Source organism: Babesia microti, chromosome III (genome assembly GCF_000691945.2).
Source record: "Babesia microti strain RI chromosome III, complete genome".
Taxonomy (NCBI): Eukaryota; Apicomplexa; class Aconoidasida; order Piroplasmida; family Babesiidae; genus Babesia; species Babesia microti.
The window spans coordinates 433,512-447,654 of record NC_027207.2 but is presented as its reverse complement, the minus strand read 5'-3'; the positions used below and the strand labels follow the sequence as shown (position 1 = coordinate 447,654).

General features: G+C 33.2%; 15 protein-coding genes across 15 annotated transcripts; 9 read left to right on the top strand and 6 right to left on the bottom strand.

Moving 5' to 3' along the window:
- Window positions 1-16: 16 nt before the first annotated feature.
- BMR1_03g01260 (hypothetical protein) lies at window positions 17-796 on the top strand (the record flags this gene model as incomplete). Its single annotated transcript, XM_012793408.1, has 1 exon — window positions 17-796. One exon carries the CDS (start codon window positions 17-19, stop codon window positions 794-796), a length of 780 nt encoding a protein of 259 aa, XP_012648862.1.
- A 106-nt stretch (window positions 797-902) lies between these two features.
- Window positions 903-1,193, bottom strand: BMR1_03g01255 (hypothetical protein; the record flags this gene model as incomplete). Its single annotated transcript, XM_012793407.1, has 1 exon — window positions 903-1,193. The coding sequence occupies one exon, from the start codon at window positions 1,191-1,193 to the stop codon at window positions 903-905; it is 291 nt and encodes a 96-aa protein (XP_012648861.1).
- On the top strand, window positions 1,414-2,725 carry BMR1_03g01250 (conserved Plasmodium protein, unknown function; the record flags this gene model as incomplete). Its single annotated transcript, XM_012793406.1, has 4 exons — window positions 1,414-1,559; window positions 1,649-1,822; window positions 1,910-2,323; window positions 2,560-2,725. The coding sequence occupies 4 exons, from the start codon at window positions 1,414-1,416 to the stop codon at window positions 2,723-2,725; spliced, it is 900 nt and encodes a 299-aa protein (XP_012648860.1).
- A 71-nt stretch (window positions 2,726-2,796) lies between these two features.
- BMR1_03g01242 (hypothetical protein) lies at window positions 2,797-3,039 on the top strand (the record flags this gene model as incomplete). Its single annotated transcript, XM_021481915.1, has 1 exon — window positions 2,797-3,039. The coding sequence occupies one exon, from the start codon at window positions 2,797-2,799 to the stop codon at window positions 3,037-3,039; it is 243 nt and encodes an 80-aa protein (XP_021338497.1).
- Window positions 3,040-3,080: 41 nt separating this feature from the next.
- On the top strand, window positions 3,081-3,832 carry BMR1_03g01241 (conserved Plasmodium protein, unknown function; the record flags this gene model as incomplete). The annotated part of the gene is made up of 2 exons (XM_012793405.2): window positions 3,081-3,593; window positions 3,614-3,832. 2 exons carry the CDS (start codon window positions 3,081-3,083, stop codon window positions 3,830-3,832), a joined length of 732 nt encoding a protein of 243 aa, XP_012648859.2.
- Window positions 4,337-5,243, bottom strand: BMR1_03g01240 (transcription initiation factor TFIID TATA-box-binding protein; the record flags this gene model as incomplete). Its single annotated transcript, XM_021481914.1, has 3 exons — window positions 4,337-4,491; window positions 4,543-4,749; window positions 4,772-5,243. 3 exons carry the CDS (start codon window positions 5,241-5,243, stop codon window positions 4,337-4,339), a joined length of 834 nt encoding a protein of 277 aa, XP_021338496.1.
- BMR1_03g01235 (hypothetical protein) lies at window positions 5,418-6,248 on the bottom strand (the record flags this gene model as incomplete). Its single annotated transcript, XM_021481913.1, has 2 exons — window positions 5,418-5,535; window positions 5,617-6,248. 2 exons carry the CDS (start codon window positions 6,246-6,248, stop codon window positions 5,418-5,420), a joined length of 750 nt encoding a protein of 249 aa, XP_021338495.1.
- Window positions 6,585-7,991, top strand: BMR1_03g01230 (hypothetical protein; the record flags this gene model as incomplete). The annotated part of the gene is made up of 1 exon (XM_012793402.1): window positions 6,585-7,991. The coding sequence occupies one exon, from the start codon at window positions 6,585-6,587 to the stop codon at window positions 7,989-7,991; it is 1,407 nt and encodes a 468-aa protein (XP_012648856.1).
- Window positions 7,992-8,075: 84 nt separating this feature from the next.
- Window positions 8,076-9,142, bottom strand: BMR1_03g01225 (conserved Plasmodium protein, unknown function; the record flags this gene model as incomplete). The annotated part of the gene is made up of 2 exons (XM_012793401.1): window positions 8,076-8,927; window positions 8,948-9,142. The coding sequence occupies 2 exons, from the start codon at window positions 9,140-9,142 to the stop codon at window positions 8,076-8,078; spliced, it is 1,047 nt and encodes a 348-aa protein (XP_012648855.1).
- Window positions 9,143-9,184: 42 nt separating this feature from the next.
- Window positions 9,185-10,014, top strand: BMR1_03g01220 (Zinc finger protein 207; the record flags this gene model as incomplete). Its single annotated transcript, XM_012793400.1, has 2 exons — window positions 9,185-9,361; window positions 9,460-10,014. 2 exons carry the CDS (start codon window positions 9,185-9,187, stop codon window positions 10,012-10,014), a joined length of 732 nt encoding a protein of 243 aa, XP_012648854.1.
- On the bottom strand, window positions 10,110-10,908 carry BMR1_03g01215 (adenylate kinase; the record flags this gene model as incomplete). The annotated part of the gene is made up of 4 exons (XM_012793399.1): window positions 10,110-10,313; window positions 10,336-10,641; window positions 10,664-10,768; window positions 10,789-10,908. 4 exons carry the CDS (start codon window positions 10,906-10,908, stop codon window positions 10,110-10,112), a joined length of 735 nt encoding a protein of 244 aa, XP_012648853.1.
- Window positions 10,954-11,879, top strand: BMR1_03g01210 (diphthine synthase; the record flags this gene model as incomplete). Its single annotated transcript, XM_012793398.1, has 6 exons — window positions 10,954-11,091; window positions 11,112-11,345; window positions 11,366-11,486; window positions 11,507-11,629; window positions 11,652-11,773; window positions 11,796-11,879. 6 exons carry the CDS (start codon window positions 10,954-10,956, stop codon window positions 11,877-11,879), a joined length of 822 nt encoding a protein of 273 aa, XP_012648852.1.
- A 262-nt stretch (window positions 11,880-12,141) lies between these two features.
- Window positions 12,142-13,428, bottom strand: BMR1_03g01205 (tRNA (guanine(10)-N2)-methyltransferase homolog; the record flags this gene model as incomplete). Its single annotated transcript, XM_021481911.1, has 8 exons — window positions 12,142-12,179; window positions 12,201-12,271; window positions 12,292-12,421; window positions 12,442-12,493; window positions 12,514-12,759; window positions 12,780-12,944; window positions 12,965-13,195; window positions 13,216-13,428. 8 exons carry the CDS (start codon window positions 13,426-13,428, stop codon window positions 12,142-12,144), a joined length of 1,146 nt encoding a protein of 381 aa, XP_021338494.1.
- A 3-nt stretch (window positions 13,429-13,431) lies between these two features.
- Window positions 13,432-13,707, top strand: BMR1_03g01200 (hypothetical protein; the record flags this gene model as incomplete). Its single annotated transcript, XM_012793396.1, has 1 exon — window positions 13,432-13,707. One exon carries the CDS (start codon window positions 13,432-13,434, stop codon window positions 13,705-13,707), a length of 276 nt encoding a protein of 91 aa, XP_012648850.1.
- A 59-nt stretch (window positions 13,708-13,766) lies between these two features.
- BMR1_03g01196 (hypothetical protein) lies at window positions 13,767-14,141 on the top strand (the record flags this gene model as incomplete). The annotated part of the gene is made up of 4 exons (XM_021481910.1): window positions 13,767-13,808; window positions 13,831-13,915; window positions 13,938-14,022; window positions 14,045-14,141. 4 exons carry the CDS (start codon window positions 13,767-13,769, stop codon window positions 14,139-14,141), a joined length of 309 nt encoding a protein of 102 aa, XP_021338493.1.
- Between the last annotated feature and the right edge of the window lie 2 nt (window positions 14,142-14,143).

The window sequence follows — 14,143 nt, the reverse complement described above, 5'->3', positions numbered from 1 at the left end:
ACTCATTTCACTATGTATGTATAGGGTAGCTAGGCGATTTAACTCCATAAAACCTTACATTAACAAAGTTACACCCACAAAAGAACATCCATTAGTTACCAATTTATGTAAACAAATTCATAATACATTTTTACTAAGTAGAAAATCAACTATTGCTTTTGATGGACAAAAATTCATCCCATCTGAAAGTCTAGCTGAAAAACTAGACAATATAGCAACAGAATCACTTGGTAATACCGCAAATCTTGACTTTAATACACTCAGAAAATTGTTATATTTGCTTAGCAAATTTTGTTGCAATGATTCCATCCTTTTAAGCTGTGTATGGCAATCATTGCACAAGAAACTCTTGCTGGGTGAGGAAATTAAGCCCATAAATGAAGTTAGACCTAAATCGGTTAGGCATGTTGATTTGATGAGGAGAGTTAAGCAGAAAACAATCTGGATTCCCATGGGTAGGGAATGTTTAATTTTACCCTTCTGTGCTTCTCTTACCCATAAAACATTCTATGATGAAAAATGTTTAGGCTTGATAAACAAATTTATAAAAAGTACCATTAGGTCCAGGTTATACCCAACCCTAGAAGATACAACACTGGCTTGTTATGGCTACAGCACCTTATATAATCACTATCAGTCGTCAGAGTTGGGTTATATGGCAAAACTGATTCATATGTTTAAGGAATGGAGATTTTCTGAGGCATCAACAAATGATATTGATTATTTTAATTTGGAATTTGCTAAAGTATACCCAAATTTAGAGCACGCGTCTACTAGTTTTAGACTAAATCACTAGACAAACATATTTACATAAAGTATAATTGTATATTATCTACTAGTTTTATAATCAATCAAATTTTAGTAAAAATTATCACATTCTAAATTACACTAGCGTCAGAAATTCAATTTTTAAGCATGTGTATTCTGGCCTTAACCCAAAGGACCATAGTTGCCAGCTGGTGATCCCCTATGCTTATGTGATAAGGGAATATTTTCATAAAACTCTTCTCAATTTCTTCCTGCGATTTTGTATCCTTTAGATACACGGATAAGTGATCTGCCACCCTGTTATCATCCCATGAAAAGTTGCGAAACACAATCTTTTGCCCGTCTTCATCATTATCTTTCTTCAGGCGCATATAGTCTGACAAGGACTTGAAATCGCGTATCACAGATTCAACATGGGAAACCATTTTAGTAAATTATAAGTGACCTAAACTTGTTTAAACTTATTTTAACTTCCAATTAGACAACATAAATAGACGTGTATAGTGAATGTGGGTATGAGTACCCCAATATGAATGTTCATTAGACATGAACAAATTAATGTTTGTAATGGATTTTAGCTAATTAAATAAGTTTTTAGAAATTTATTTTTTAATTGCCAAAAAATATCAATTAAAATTACAACTAATGGACTTCATAAGTGATGATTTATACGGTAATAATCCGGAATTGGAATTTAAAAAAAGGGAATATGTCTACCTATCTTCCATTGCCAGTTTGGAATTTGAACTAGAAAGGCTGAAAAATACTTTTTCTGGGCTGCCTTTGGAAAGGTATTTACGTTGCTTTTGGAAAATCTGTGATATTGGTTAACTGACAATTAACTAATAAAACATGACTTATAAATAAATTATTAACATAGCTTGAGTTCTCTATCAAATAATGACGTGGATACGACTTTGAATTTGGATGGAATTCCAGTGCATCCCCTAGTCAAACTTGAACTTGAAAGGTTGAAAAAAGAGGTTCAGGAAAAGGATATTTTACTGGAAACTGCAACTACAGAAATGAATGTAGCAACGTTTGATGCCCAAAGGTTTGTAATTTTTTATTATATCAAAAAATGATTTATTTTATTAATAATATACAATTTCTCATATAATATATCGACAAATTTATATAGTCTAATTGGCCAACGGCTAGTACTGAAGTGTAAAGTATTGCAGGAGGAGAACAAGTATTTGGGTAAGAAAATCCTAACCCTAAAATGTGCAAATCCAACTACAAATAGCAAGTATGAATATCAGGATTTTTTGGAGGGAGAGATTAAGAAACTGCACTGTATAATAGAAGATCTGGAGATTGAAAATGAAAGGCTAAGCAATACCCTTAAATCTCTAAATAAAACATACACGCCGGTGGCTACTCCAACTGATCGACCAGGCGACCGAATCCATGACAATTATCTGGATAATACATATAATAAAAAAGATAACCATGAGGGATATCATAAATCAGACAAGTATGAAAGATTTGAAAAGTCGGATAAATACGATATATACGAAAGATGCGACCGGTATGAAGAAAAGAGTTACAGGTACTTAATAGAACAGATTAGATTCTCCCTTTTCAATTTTTCAATCGCACTAATATATCACAATTGAAAATTGTTTATGTAAACTCAAAGTTACAATTAAATATTTTTTTATGCATATTGTACATATTTAAGGTTAATTATATAAATAATAAAATATCTTCTAAGTATTTACAGATGGAAAATATTCCAATTTGCAATTGGAATATTTATTTTTTATATTTCGTTCACTAAATTAGATCCAAACACGACTCTCACCGAAACAAGCCACACTCGAATAGGCATAGAGATGTTAATTATAGTAGAAGGTCAGCCTCAAAATCTCCTGGCAGGAGTAGATCGTATCGTTCTCCCTATCATTCCCATAGCCATAGCCACTCTTCACGGCACCGGCACCACAACTGAAAAACGCTAGACATTGCGTTTTTATTTGTAATTTTATTTAATAGTTAAGGATCTCCAAAAATAGCCATCAGATGAATGTTTTATCGATATCTTTCGCTTTTACTAGCATAATAAGTGCCATGGCGCTGAAGCCCATACTAGAAACTAACAGACAACCATACACAGTAATTAATGTGGCTCAAGAATCTGATCCCGAACAATTTGAATCAGTGAAAAGGAATGATTTTGAGAAATTTAAACTAAATTCGCTAATTTCTGCGTCGTTGCAAAATGTTATGGAATCGCAAAACTTATTGAATGCGGCTCTTGAGTAACATTCACTCATTAATTAATATTTAACAATTAATTGGTTAAAATGATCAACTTATCACAAATATATAATTTTGGTAAGGGGAAGGGGAGAAGACTGATTAGAAAATTGCCCAGGGAATTCATTTCTTCTGCCCTTCAAGTTCATATGCCAACACTGGGTCTATCGGGAGATCAGGACAAGTTAAACAAATCATTGAGAAGCATCAGGAAAGAGTTTTTACCAGATTTAAAATCAGAAGATAATGAAGGAATTGCTATAGATGCTAGTAGATCAAACACTAAAAATACTAGCGTGAATGGTGCTAGTAGTGATTCTGAAATTACCGTAGCGAAAAATCGATTGCACAAAAGATTGTGGAATGCGGCTAGAAAGTCATCAAAACACTGGAATTTGGCTGTAAAGAAACTGGAAATTGCAAATTTACCTCTGGATGAAGTCACCGGGACACTATTAATCCATGGATCACTCCTTTACAAATCGCATCAGGAAGCACTAGAAACACTATCAATTATGAAAAAAGAAGTCATACACCCTTCGTTGCTTAGATATAATGCGGTAAGAACTGTTTAATGTAGCGTCTAATAGCTATACATCAGGAGTTAAGCAATTTGGGCGCCAGACCATGCAACATGAATTGGCTTAAGGTGATGAGAAGTTCTTGGCTAGTCGCTTCGTTTGTAAAGGGCAGGAGGGAGAGATTTATTCAGAGGAATATGGGCCAGGGGATTCACAAACCTAGTTTGCTTTGGTTCATGGGGTATGATCCTTTACTCACGCATGAAAAGTTGTATTGAAAATTAAAATTTATTTAAACATTGATTTATTCATAGCTCATACATAACTTATAATATTTAGTTAGTAATTATAATAATGTCTATCAGATTTTAAACTATCTATTAGATAGTAAAATGAACAACCTATTAATTCACATTACCAATTGCGGGAGTTGGCGGTTCATAGATTGTTTGCTGAAAATTTTAATTAATAAATCAAGTTTGATTTATTAATAATGGGCAGTGTGGAATTCATATTAAATGCACTTAAGGCAAATTCTAAAACAAATCTTTATTAATGTAAACAATTATATAAGACATCATTTATGGGAACAACTTCCAAATCAAGATTGCCGAATCCATTAATATTATTGTGATTAAATAAATCAATTCTGAATACAGAACATAATTTTTGAATTTTAATAGTAATATTGTGAGAGGAAATTTATTTATATCCAATGAAATGTAGCTACTAAACTGTGTATAATTACTAGTGTCAACAACAATTTTTATTTTGATACGACACTAAACCTGGTATTGTCTAAGAATGGGGTACATATACGTAAACACGCGATGTACTTCCCTCATAGATTTACAACCAGTGATAATTATCTTCCCAGATACAAACACCAGAAGCACTGCTTTAGTATTCCGTGTGGGAGGGCACCGATATACCAATCCTGAGTCAAAAATTCTTGCAATTACAAATTAAAAGCGAAAATTTTACTCACCGGCAAATAACTCTGGTTCGTAGCTGCAAAATTCCCTATAATCACGAGCCAGAGACTCAAGCCTGACTGGTAAGCAGCAATCAGCTGTTGCGATAATGTTTTCAATTTTAAAGTTCTTAAACCTTATATTTTCACTTTTCAAAACTTTCAATAGCAATTTAACAATCCTTTTAGCGCCAATTTTTGCATCTTCTATTGTTTTAGCACCTAAGTCACGCCCCTTAACTACCTGTAATCATAATACGGCCCGTTTGGAACATGAGCGATGTACACTTAGGTTTTAGTAACCTAAAAATTAGGGCATTAACCTTTTTAGGATTGTATTCAGCATTACGAGTGGATATAGCCACCTGCCTTAGGTCAATATCAATGCCAATATACACAGATGCCACTATGTTTTGCACTGTTGGAGAGCGGTAGCCGCTATGAATTGTAGTTAGTGAGGATATTTTGGACAATATCGGTTTGTCAACTTTAAATGTAGTAATTTCCTGAGATTTATCCGATTCTCCTCTACTGACCAATTCAAAACCAGTGAGAGTGTTAATTTCATCATCCCATGACTTATCAACCAAATTCATCTGACTGGCATTACTTATGCTATCATCGCACTCATCTATGGCGGATTCATCTAAAATTTTGCCAATATCATCACCATTAACCAATCCATTAAGCGTGCTGCAAAAGAAATCATCGCCCATAATGACAAGTACCGGGAAGATTTAAAGCGCCACACATCTTATACTATGCTACTACTTAATTGACTAATAAGGTATATACAAACTAGATTATTTTATATAATGAAATAAATTTTATTTTTAACAAAAAAATTAAATTACAAAATACAGATTTAAAAAGAATAAAAATCATGAGGATTAGTAAGGGTCATTTTCCAATTTTTTAAGCAATGCGATAGCCCGCTCCTCAGGTATTAACCTCTTTGAGCTACCAGATTTGATTGTAAATGTTACATTATCTTGTTCGTTCCAATTACTAAATTATGTTTTTAGTTTAATATCAAAAATGCAAATATACTAAGTAAACGTTTTTGACAGCATTAAACAAATATCTCACCTTTCAACGACTTTTGGAGTCTTCTTCTCATGAGTGCTAATATAGGGCAATCTTTCTATGAAAGTTGGAATTGAATAATTTTCGGAGGTAGGTGATATAGTGAGTGCCACTTGCCACAAAACTGGAAATCCTGATAAAATGACGTATACGGGGGGACAGTTAAAAAATATGTGTATTAATATACATATAGATACTACCACGCATAGTAGAAACAAATGTAAAGTAGAGCCATCTCCAAAAAAGACTTCGATTATACTACAAATACTTGGACCATATAATGTCAATCCGATATCCCATACGAAGTTATAAAACGTGAATATAAGTTGAATTAGTGAATTATAGAACCGCTTTAACAAAAATATATCTACTGAAAATATTTTTGTTACATCATTAAAAAGTGAATTAATGTTGAAACCCCTTTTAAATGTTCTTTCAGGCTTCACATCCATAATCGTTGGTAGACCTAATGCTTGGTCAATTCTTGTGGTACAATCCATTATCTCTCTTTCTGTGCGGGTGAGTAGATCAGAATTTATTGGTCTTTGTGCAATGGGCAATGATGCAATTTCAAAATGTTGCCGATAGTATTCCTCCAACTCCTGCAAGCTAATCATCTTTGCAGATACACTCATCTTGCCAATAGCAATTCACTACTACTTTCACAATAATAATTGGAATTTGAGGTTAAAAAAATAGAGATATAAGATAGTTTTAACCATTCGATTGGCCCTATACTATCCAAAAATATCAACATATAAGTTATAGTGAATGGGGTAGGCATTTGTCACATGGCTCTTATTTTAGATTACATTAATTTGCACGTTTTTAATTAGCTATTAATTTTTATTTATGTTTAAATAATTTAATTGTGTAACTATATAATATTTTATCGTTACACATCATTTAGAATATAGAATTTTCCACTGGTAATTATTTTTTATGAAAACGATAAAAACACTATTGTTCCAATGGTTAGCCTTGGCAGTGTTTGTTGCGATGATAAAACATGCGGTTTTATTAGTTTCGATGGTGCTAATATATTGATTGATCCCTTCAATGGGCCGATAGATAATTTGGGCATTACAATAAATGATCATATAGTCCACAATCTACACTGGCTCTACATAGATGTAATACTTGTTACTAGGCCCATAACTCTTGAAACAATTTTGTCAGTTACAAATGGATATGATATTAGTAATACATTTGTTATTGGTACCAGATGGCTTATTGACATTTGTAGCATATTTTCTGGTTTTAAAAGCTGTGTCAAATTATCATTTGAGGAATCTCACACACTGGAATTTGAAAATGTAGCTAAAAGATTTGCAAAGTACCATTTCCTAACTAAGCCCCTAGAATTGGAGTTTATGGCACATCCTAGTGGGTACTCATTAGGCTCTGGGTGGTATGAAATCGCAAATTTTGAGAAGAATGAAAAGATAGCTGTTTTGACGCCTATTTGTAAATCTGAACTGTTCAAAACTCCATCAATAGAGTCTTTATCTGATTTTAAAATTGTATTGCCATTATTTAATAATTTCTCGGTTGTTAAAACAGAATCTAAAGATAAAGAAGGATTTATAGAGCAGTTACTTAGAAAATGTCGAGATGAAACACTAACTACGTTTGAAACGGATACATTATCCCCGAGTTTATTATACTTTTTGGTTGGGTTATTTAATCAGCATACCGACAAATCATTTCTAAATATATATATCATGGGCGAAACAGTAAAGAAATATTTCAACCTTCTAAATCAATCCTGTGAATGGGTTTCAAATAAAAGATCAGAATGGGCTATGAATATCACAAATCCACGATCACCATTTCATGATGTAACGAGGTTTATTGGTTCCAATTTGTTTTTATGTTCTGACTTGGAAGAAATAAACAATATATTATCAAAAGGGCCTGCTATAGTAATAAAACACAATGAATATAATGATGCATTTAAAAATCTATTACCAACAATGGTGACTATAAAATTTGACAAATCGCAAAAAGTATACAATAATGACGGATTGGATTATAAACTTCAAGAAATTTTACCTGAATGGCATGATGGTAAATTTCAAAATGTGTTAGGGAGTAAAGTACCCAAAAAAATGACACTGCTAAAGGCTACAATATCAACTCGATCAGAACCCATAATAATTGATGACAGCCAATCGATTAATTGGGGATTGAATTATAATATTCCCAATTTAAATAAATTGGCCAAGGCAATAGGAGGGACGGCCGATGTAAAAAACTCAAAAATTGTGCTAAAAGATTGTGTTGTGTCCATCCATTCTACCAATGTAGTAGAAATTTTCGCTAAAGATCCTCATTTGCGACATAAAATCACGAAAATTGTTGAGAAATTTAAGTAATTTTTTGATTATACAAATAAATAATATCTAACATCATATTTTTAGGAAAATTATTATACATAACAACAATTAATTGCACAATTGTCATTTGAAAAGTAAAGTCCAATTCCTGTTCCTGCCAGTAAAATTCCCCCATCTCTTCCCTTGTATGGGAACTCTTTTAACAAATCCCTCGGGACGTGCCTTCATCAAATCTTTTTTTCTAACAAAAGGCGATTTAAATGGCCCAACTGTAATTGGGTTCCTGTCAAATAGGGGAAATTCTAAAATGCTTGGCATTATAGCATTAGAAAACACATCAGAGTAATATCCGTCTTCAAAGCTTAGCTTGTCAACATTCAATATACATGAGATTTTATTGGCAGATCCTGAGAAATTAACATTATATGTTTTTTCCAATTCAAGTAGAAGTGAATTGTTTAGCAAAATAATCACATTCCCAGAAATTTCATTTATCATCTGCCAAATCTCAAAGGATTTATTGCTATCTTTAATTTTTACATTATCCTGTAGACAATCCTTATTTATTGAACAATCGTTTATGAATCTAAGTCTGCAACGTGTCAATTTATTGAGCAGTAACATAAGTACATAGGATAAATGCGAATTTGAGCAGCATATGATAGTGTCATTTTTTTCTATTTTACAGTGTTTCAGTATGGAATCTATCACATGTCTTTCAAGAGATTCCAATAAAGTCGTGTCGATGGTTGTGAAATTGCGATTATTGCTATAGTAGATAATTTGTCCCTTAATATTTGTTATATCCCTTGCACATTGTCGTATTTTAATCAAATTCGAAATGTAAAATTGACCAGCTTTTAAAAAACTCTCGTAATTGGCTAATGACACTATTTCTGATGATAAGATAACATTGCCAGATATGCCAAACGTATTAGCTATGGTTTTCAATTGATGGTACTGATCATTTATACCCTAAATGAGACGACAAATACAATTATCGTTGATATTTTGGCCTTTGAAGATATTATCTTCCACTCTTCAAGATGATTAACTGAAAATTGTGGGAAAGGCGCAACAGACAACCCATTCTCCAATGCACATACCAAGAAGTTATATGTAGAAGTTGTAATAGGCGGGATTAGTCCAATTATACCAATCTTTGGTATACTAGTGAGTAAATTATTCATATGCTGATAACCCTACATCAAGCTTACGGAGCTGTGGTTAGTATGGGCCGAAAGAAGAGAAAAAATAAACTGGTCCTAAAACCCTTCTGTTTTTACTGTACCAGAGAATTTGATGATGAGAAGGTGCTAATACAACATCAGAAAGCAAAACACTTTAAATGTACCGAATGTAGTAGGAAGTTGGATACTGCTACCGGATTGCAAGTTCATATGCAACAGGTTAGAATATTATAGGAGCATGTTATGTATTATCAATATTTTAAATACATTTTTATATGATTCACGATAATATAATTATCCTCCCAAATCTCATTTAGGTCCACAAGACAACACTGACCCAAGTACCTAATGCTATGGATGGGCGGGAGAATCCAGAATTGATCATTTATGGTATGGAAGGAGTACCTCCATCCTATATTGAAGAATATCAAAATAAGGTCAAGCAAAAGATGGGTGAGAGGGATTCCAGAAAGCAGCAAAGGATTAACTGGACTCAAGTGGCAATGGCGCCAACGTTAGAACAATTTATACAACAGACTAAAGCGGGAAATTTTTACTTTCCTGGCTTTTCGCCCGCCCCTCAAATGGACGCTTCCGGCATTAAACAACCAGTAGTACTTGGCCCTAATGGATTACCTGTTGCCGCCCCTCAAATAATAACTGACAACACAGCAAAATCATCACTATATCCAGTACAACTGAGGGACAGCATCACTCCTGTTAAAATAATATCTTTGCCAGGCGACCCACCAGAACCTGTACATGTACCACCCCTCGGCCCAAATTTGAAACTAACCTTTTCAAAAGAAAATGTTTCTATAGAAGAATTAAGGGCCACAACACTTTATGGTTATAAATCATTTGAAGCATAAATAAATGCACAACATTAACCGTGTTGCAACAGATTAAAACACTTTCATTCATATGGTTTAGAGACAAATTTACAAAAATTATACTCACAAGTTAATTACTTCCTACCCGTTTCTTCAATAATACTGTTTATTGATTTTTCTACTTGCGATGGTGATTTTGTGGCATCCACAGTTTTTAATATACCTATGTCGCTATACCCCTTGATAATTCCCGAATATTCACCTCTAAATGCTTTCAATCGTTCTTTGATAAAGCTAGGTCTATCATTTGCGGATTGTGTCAATTGTTCTCCAGTAATCTAAATTAAAACCACGTCGTACATCATCTTTCCCAGAATCATTCGGCGGCATTGTTATTTTGTTGTAAATACGTCCAGATCGCTCGTGAACCAATCTATTTATCAACCTTTTTTCCGCCGTTTGATCATCCATTTCAAAATTTATCACGCCGTTCAGCTTTATGCCCATTTTGGATAGAATTCTTACTACCCTTGATAAATAATTTTCCGAATTGACAAGTCCATCGATTATAAACCCCCTTCGGCACTGTGGCATCTGTATTAATTGTTCCAGATTGTCTATTAATTGCTCATGTGATTGAGACCCATGGTCTAATAGCCCTTTTGACTAAAGATGAGTACTAATATACCTTAAAATCAGAAGATCTCTTCAAATTTTTAATATTACTGTAAATATTTTCAGGAGAAATATGACAATAGCAGTGGGATTTGCGTAAAAAATTTGCTTGTGTGCTCTAAATCAAAGTTATAGTACCTTCCCAGCTCCCGGAGGTCCAATAAATATGTAATTTCCCTCCGGTTTACTTAGGCATGCGTATCTTCGTTTTAATTCATTTAGAATGTCTACTGTGTGGTATCTATCAAGGTCATCCATATCAAACCAGCACTCTTGTATCCTGGGGCTTTATGTGGGTTCAATATGGTCCTATATATAATTGGTTTGGGCCTTACTGGCACAGATATAAGTCTTAATGGATTGGAAATATTGAAAAATTGCAAACATATATACTTGGAATCTTACACATCTATCCTTATGGACTCTGACACCAACCAATTGGTAATTAAACACTCAATTAGGAATCACTTATTGGTAAAACAGTAATTATAGTGGATCGTTATTTTGTAGAAATGAAATTTGAATCAATTTTACAAGATTCAATCCTTAACAATATAGCGTTATTGATTGTTGGAGATGTATTTGCTGCTACAACTCATACTGATTTATATTTACGGGGTATAAAACAAGGAATTCCTATTAAAATAGTACACAATATCAGTATAATCAATGCAATATCGGTTACAGGGCTACAGGTAGTTATGAACTCATCTAGTTATATAGATTTGGACAAATTGTTAGTATACCTTTTTTTGAAGAATCGTGGAAGCCAACTAGTTTCGTGGATAAAATCATCGAAAATATCAAAATAAATTGTCACACATTATGTCTTTTGGGTATTTAATGACTAATTTAGATATTAAGGTTAAAGAACAGACATTGGAGAATTTAATGAAGGGGAATAAGACATACGAACCACCTAGATATATGACCATAAACACAGCAATCAAGCAATTGCTAGAATTAACAAACACTGATGGTATATCAAATTATTTATACAGTCTTAGGAGATAATACATTAGCCATTGGTGTCGCTAGGTTGGGTAGTAAAACTCAAAAAATCGTTTCCGGGACGTTAAAAGAACTTGAAAGTATAGATTTTGGCGCGCCATTACATTCACTGGTAATGGATATATATAATTTAGGTCATCTGTGCCCCAAAACTCCATGATCTTGAAAGCGAATTTTTTCAGTTGTATCGGGATGTCAATTGTGATATTAACTTTTAATTGTATTAAGATTCATGGCCCAAATACATATGTTAGTGAGTTATTAGTATGACCAATTGGTTATTTCTTTGGAATAATGGACTGTAATGATAGACCAGCAATGTGTGTTACTTATATATTATACAAAATGAATGCGAATATATGTATAAAAATGTACATGTATTATAATAAGTACATAAACAAGCAGAGCTGCGATTTAATGCCACTAATTAAATATGTATCAACTATAATTCCACTTCAAATAACCATTTTACGATATTTATTAATTCTTCACCATCCTTACCAGTACTCGGCCATTTCCTAAATGTAAAGTGTGTATACCTGCCGTCAATTTTTGCATGCCAGTCCAAACAACATTAAGTTTTGATTGATAAATAACGTCCATATTGACACTATATTAGATATATATTACTTTTCCAGTTTTACAGGCAATAGGAATACCAATTGGCCGTTACTAACAAGTAATTTATCAGCCATGTCTATTAGACAACGTATCAAATTTAGATCCTTCATATAATCAGCATTTATTGATGATCTGATGCCTTAATTAGTGGAATTTTACCATATGGAGGATCTGTAATGATGATATCCACCCACGGTTTCTTAATCCAGCACTGAATGAAACACAACATACAGATCTTTGCACAGTCGCCGCTAATATGCCAGGAAGTGGTAAATCGTATGATTTAAAGTTGGAAAATATATCCAAAGAATCTGTCTTTACTTGTCTAGGATTCTTATACACACATCCCCATCCATTTAACATTCTCCTATCCATATCAGATCCAAAACATATACCACCGTGGTGTGCTGCTGCAATTAGACACCCGCCAGATCCAACAAAAGGGTCTAACACAATCTTATTTTTAATTGTTAACCCCTAAATTAGCAACTATATACCATGTTTGCCATAATAAATGATAATTCATTGTCCATGGTAGTTGGCCCAAGGTTAAGTCTATCGGTGAGATTATATCGTGACCACCAAAAACCGATATCTCTCCTGCTTACAATAAGTTGTCCCATATGGATTTGTTCTATACAAGCATTTTCTCTATTCCAAGCCTAAATAAACAATTTTTCACCTCTAGAATTGTAATTGACACTTGAGGGTCTGTTAGTTCTATGCATTTGGCTTCCTTTAGTATTGTTTCAAATTTGTTGAAAATTCCAATTTTATATTCATAACTTCTCCTTTTGCCATAGGAAAATAGGATTAGTGATATACTTTTACCACTAATTGATTGATCAATTTCCCGCTCTTTCTTGCACAACTCTTCCAGTAGTTTAGTGTATGTATTGCCGCTAGCCCATAACTGAATTTATTGCTGAATACCTTAACAACGCCTCTCAAAAAAACACTTCTATGCATAATTTGTGTTGCAATTAAATCGTCTTGCAATGTTATACTATAGTATACATCACTAATACGTTGTATATTTAACTGCTTGACATCTAGTCCAAATATTTCTAAAATAGCATAAAGTTCTCCCTGAATAAAATAGTAGAAGTCGTTATGCCATTTATACCATAGTAAATATTCATTCATTCTATGGCGAAAAAAACACCAAAGGAGATTATCAGTGATATATTCAGTAATAAGCTCAAATCAGACACTCAAAAATCGACTAATGACGAGAAAAAAAAGATTAACAAAAAAAGTTCCAAAAAAAAACCTCAAAAGAAGGTTTTAAACAATGAAACCTCAGATGTCAGTGTCAGAAAGTATACTGTGGATGGCCTGCCTATATACACTTATGAGGACCTCAACATAGGAAAAGGAGGGGGTACAGATGCATGCCCTTTTGATTGCAATTGCTGTTTTTAACAAATTCTACTGAATTTTAGAACAATTTTGAAACACCACTTAAAATTTGCAATTGTCAGATGTATAATAGCAATTGCACATTCTACCGTTTAGTATTGAAAGTACCATAACTACCTAATTTAGGGCCTCCCATATAATGTAACCAAAACAGAAATTTTAACTCTGTTGCAAAATTATAAAACAGATATTTCAGACGTTATACTTAACAGTAAACACTGCAATTGATATAGCTGGCTATGCTTACGTTGACTTCCACTCAGAAAGTGTTTTAAGGAAGGTTAAGGATTTTGTCAGGGGTAAATATATAGGAAATAGGTATTTTTAACTTAATTATAAGGCCTGTAGTTGGGAAATTGTATGTACAACACCCGGAATACCAATATAGAACTTCTTGGAGAAGGGAGACATCACGTAGACATATATATGAACATTAGTT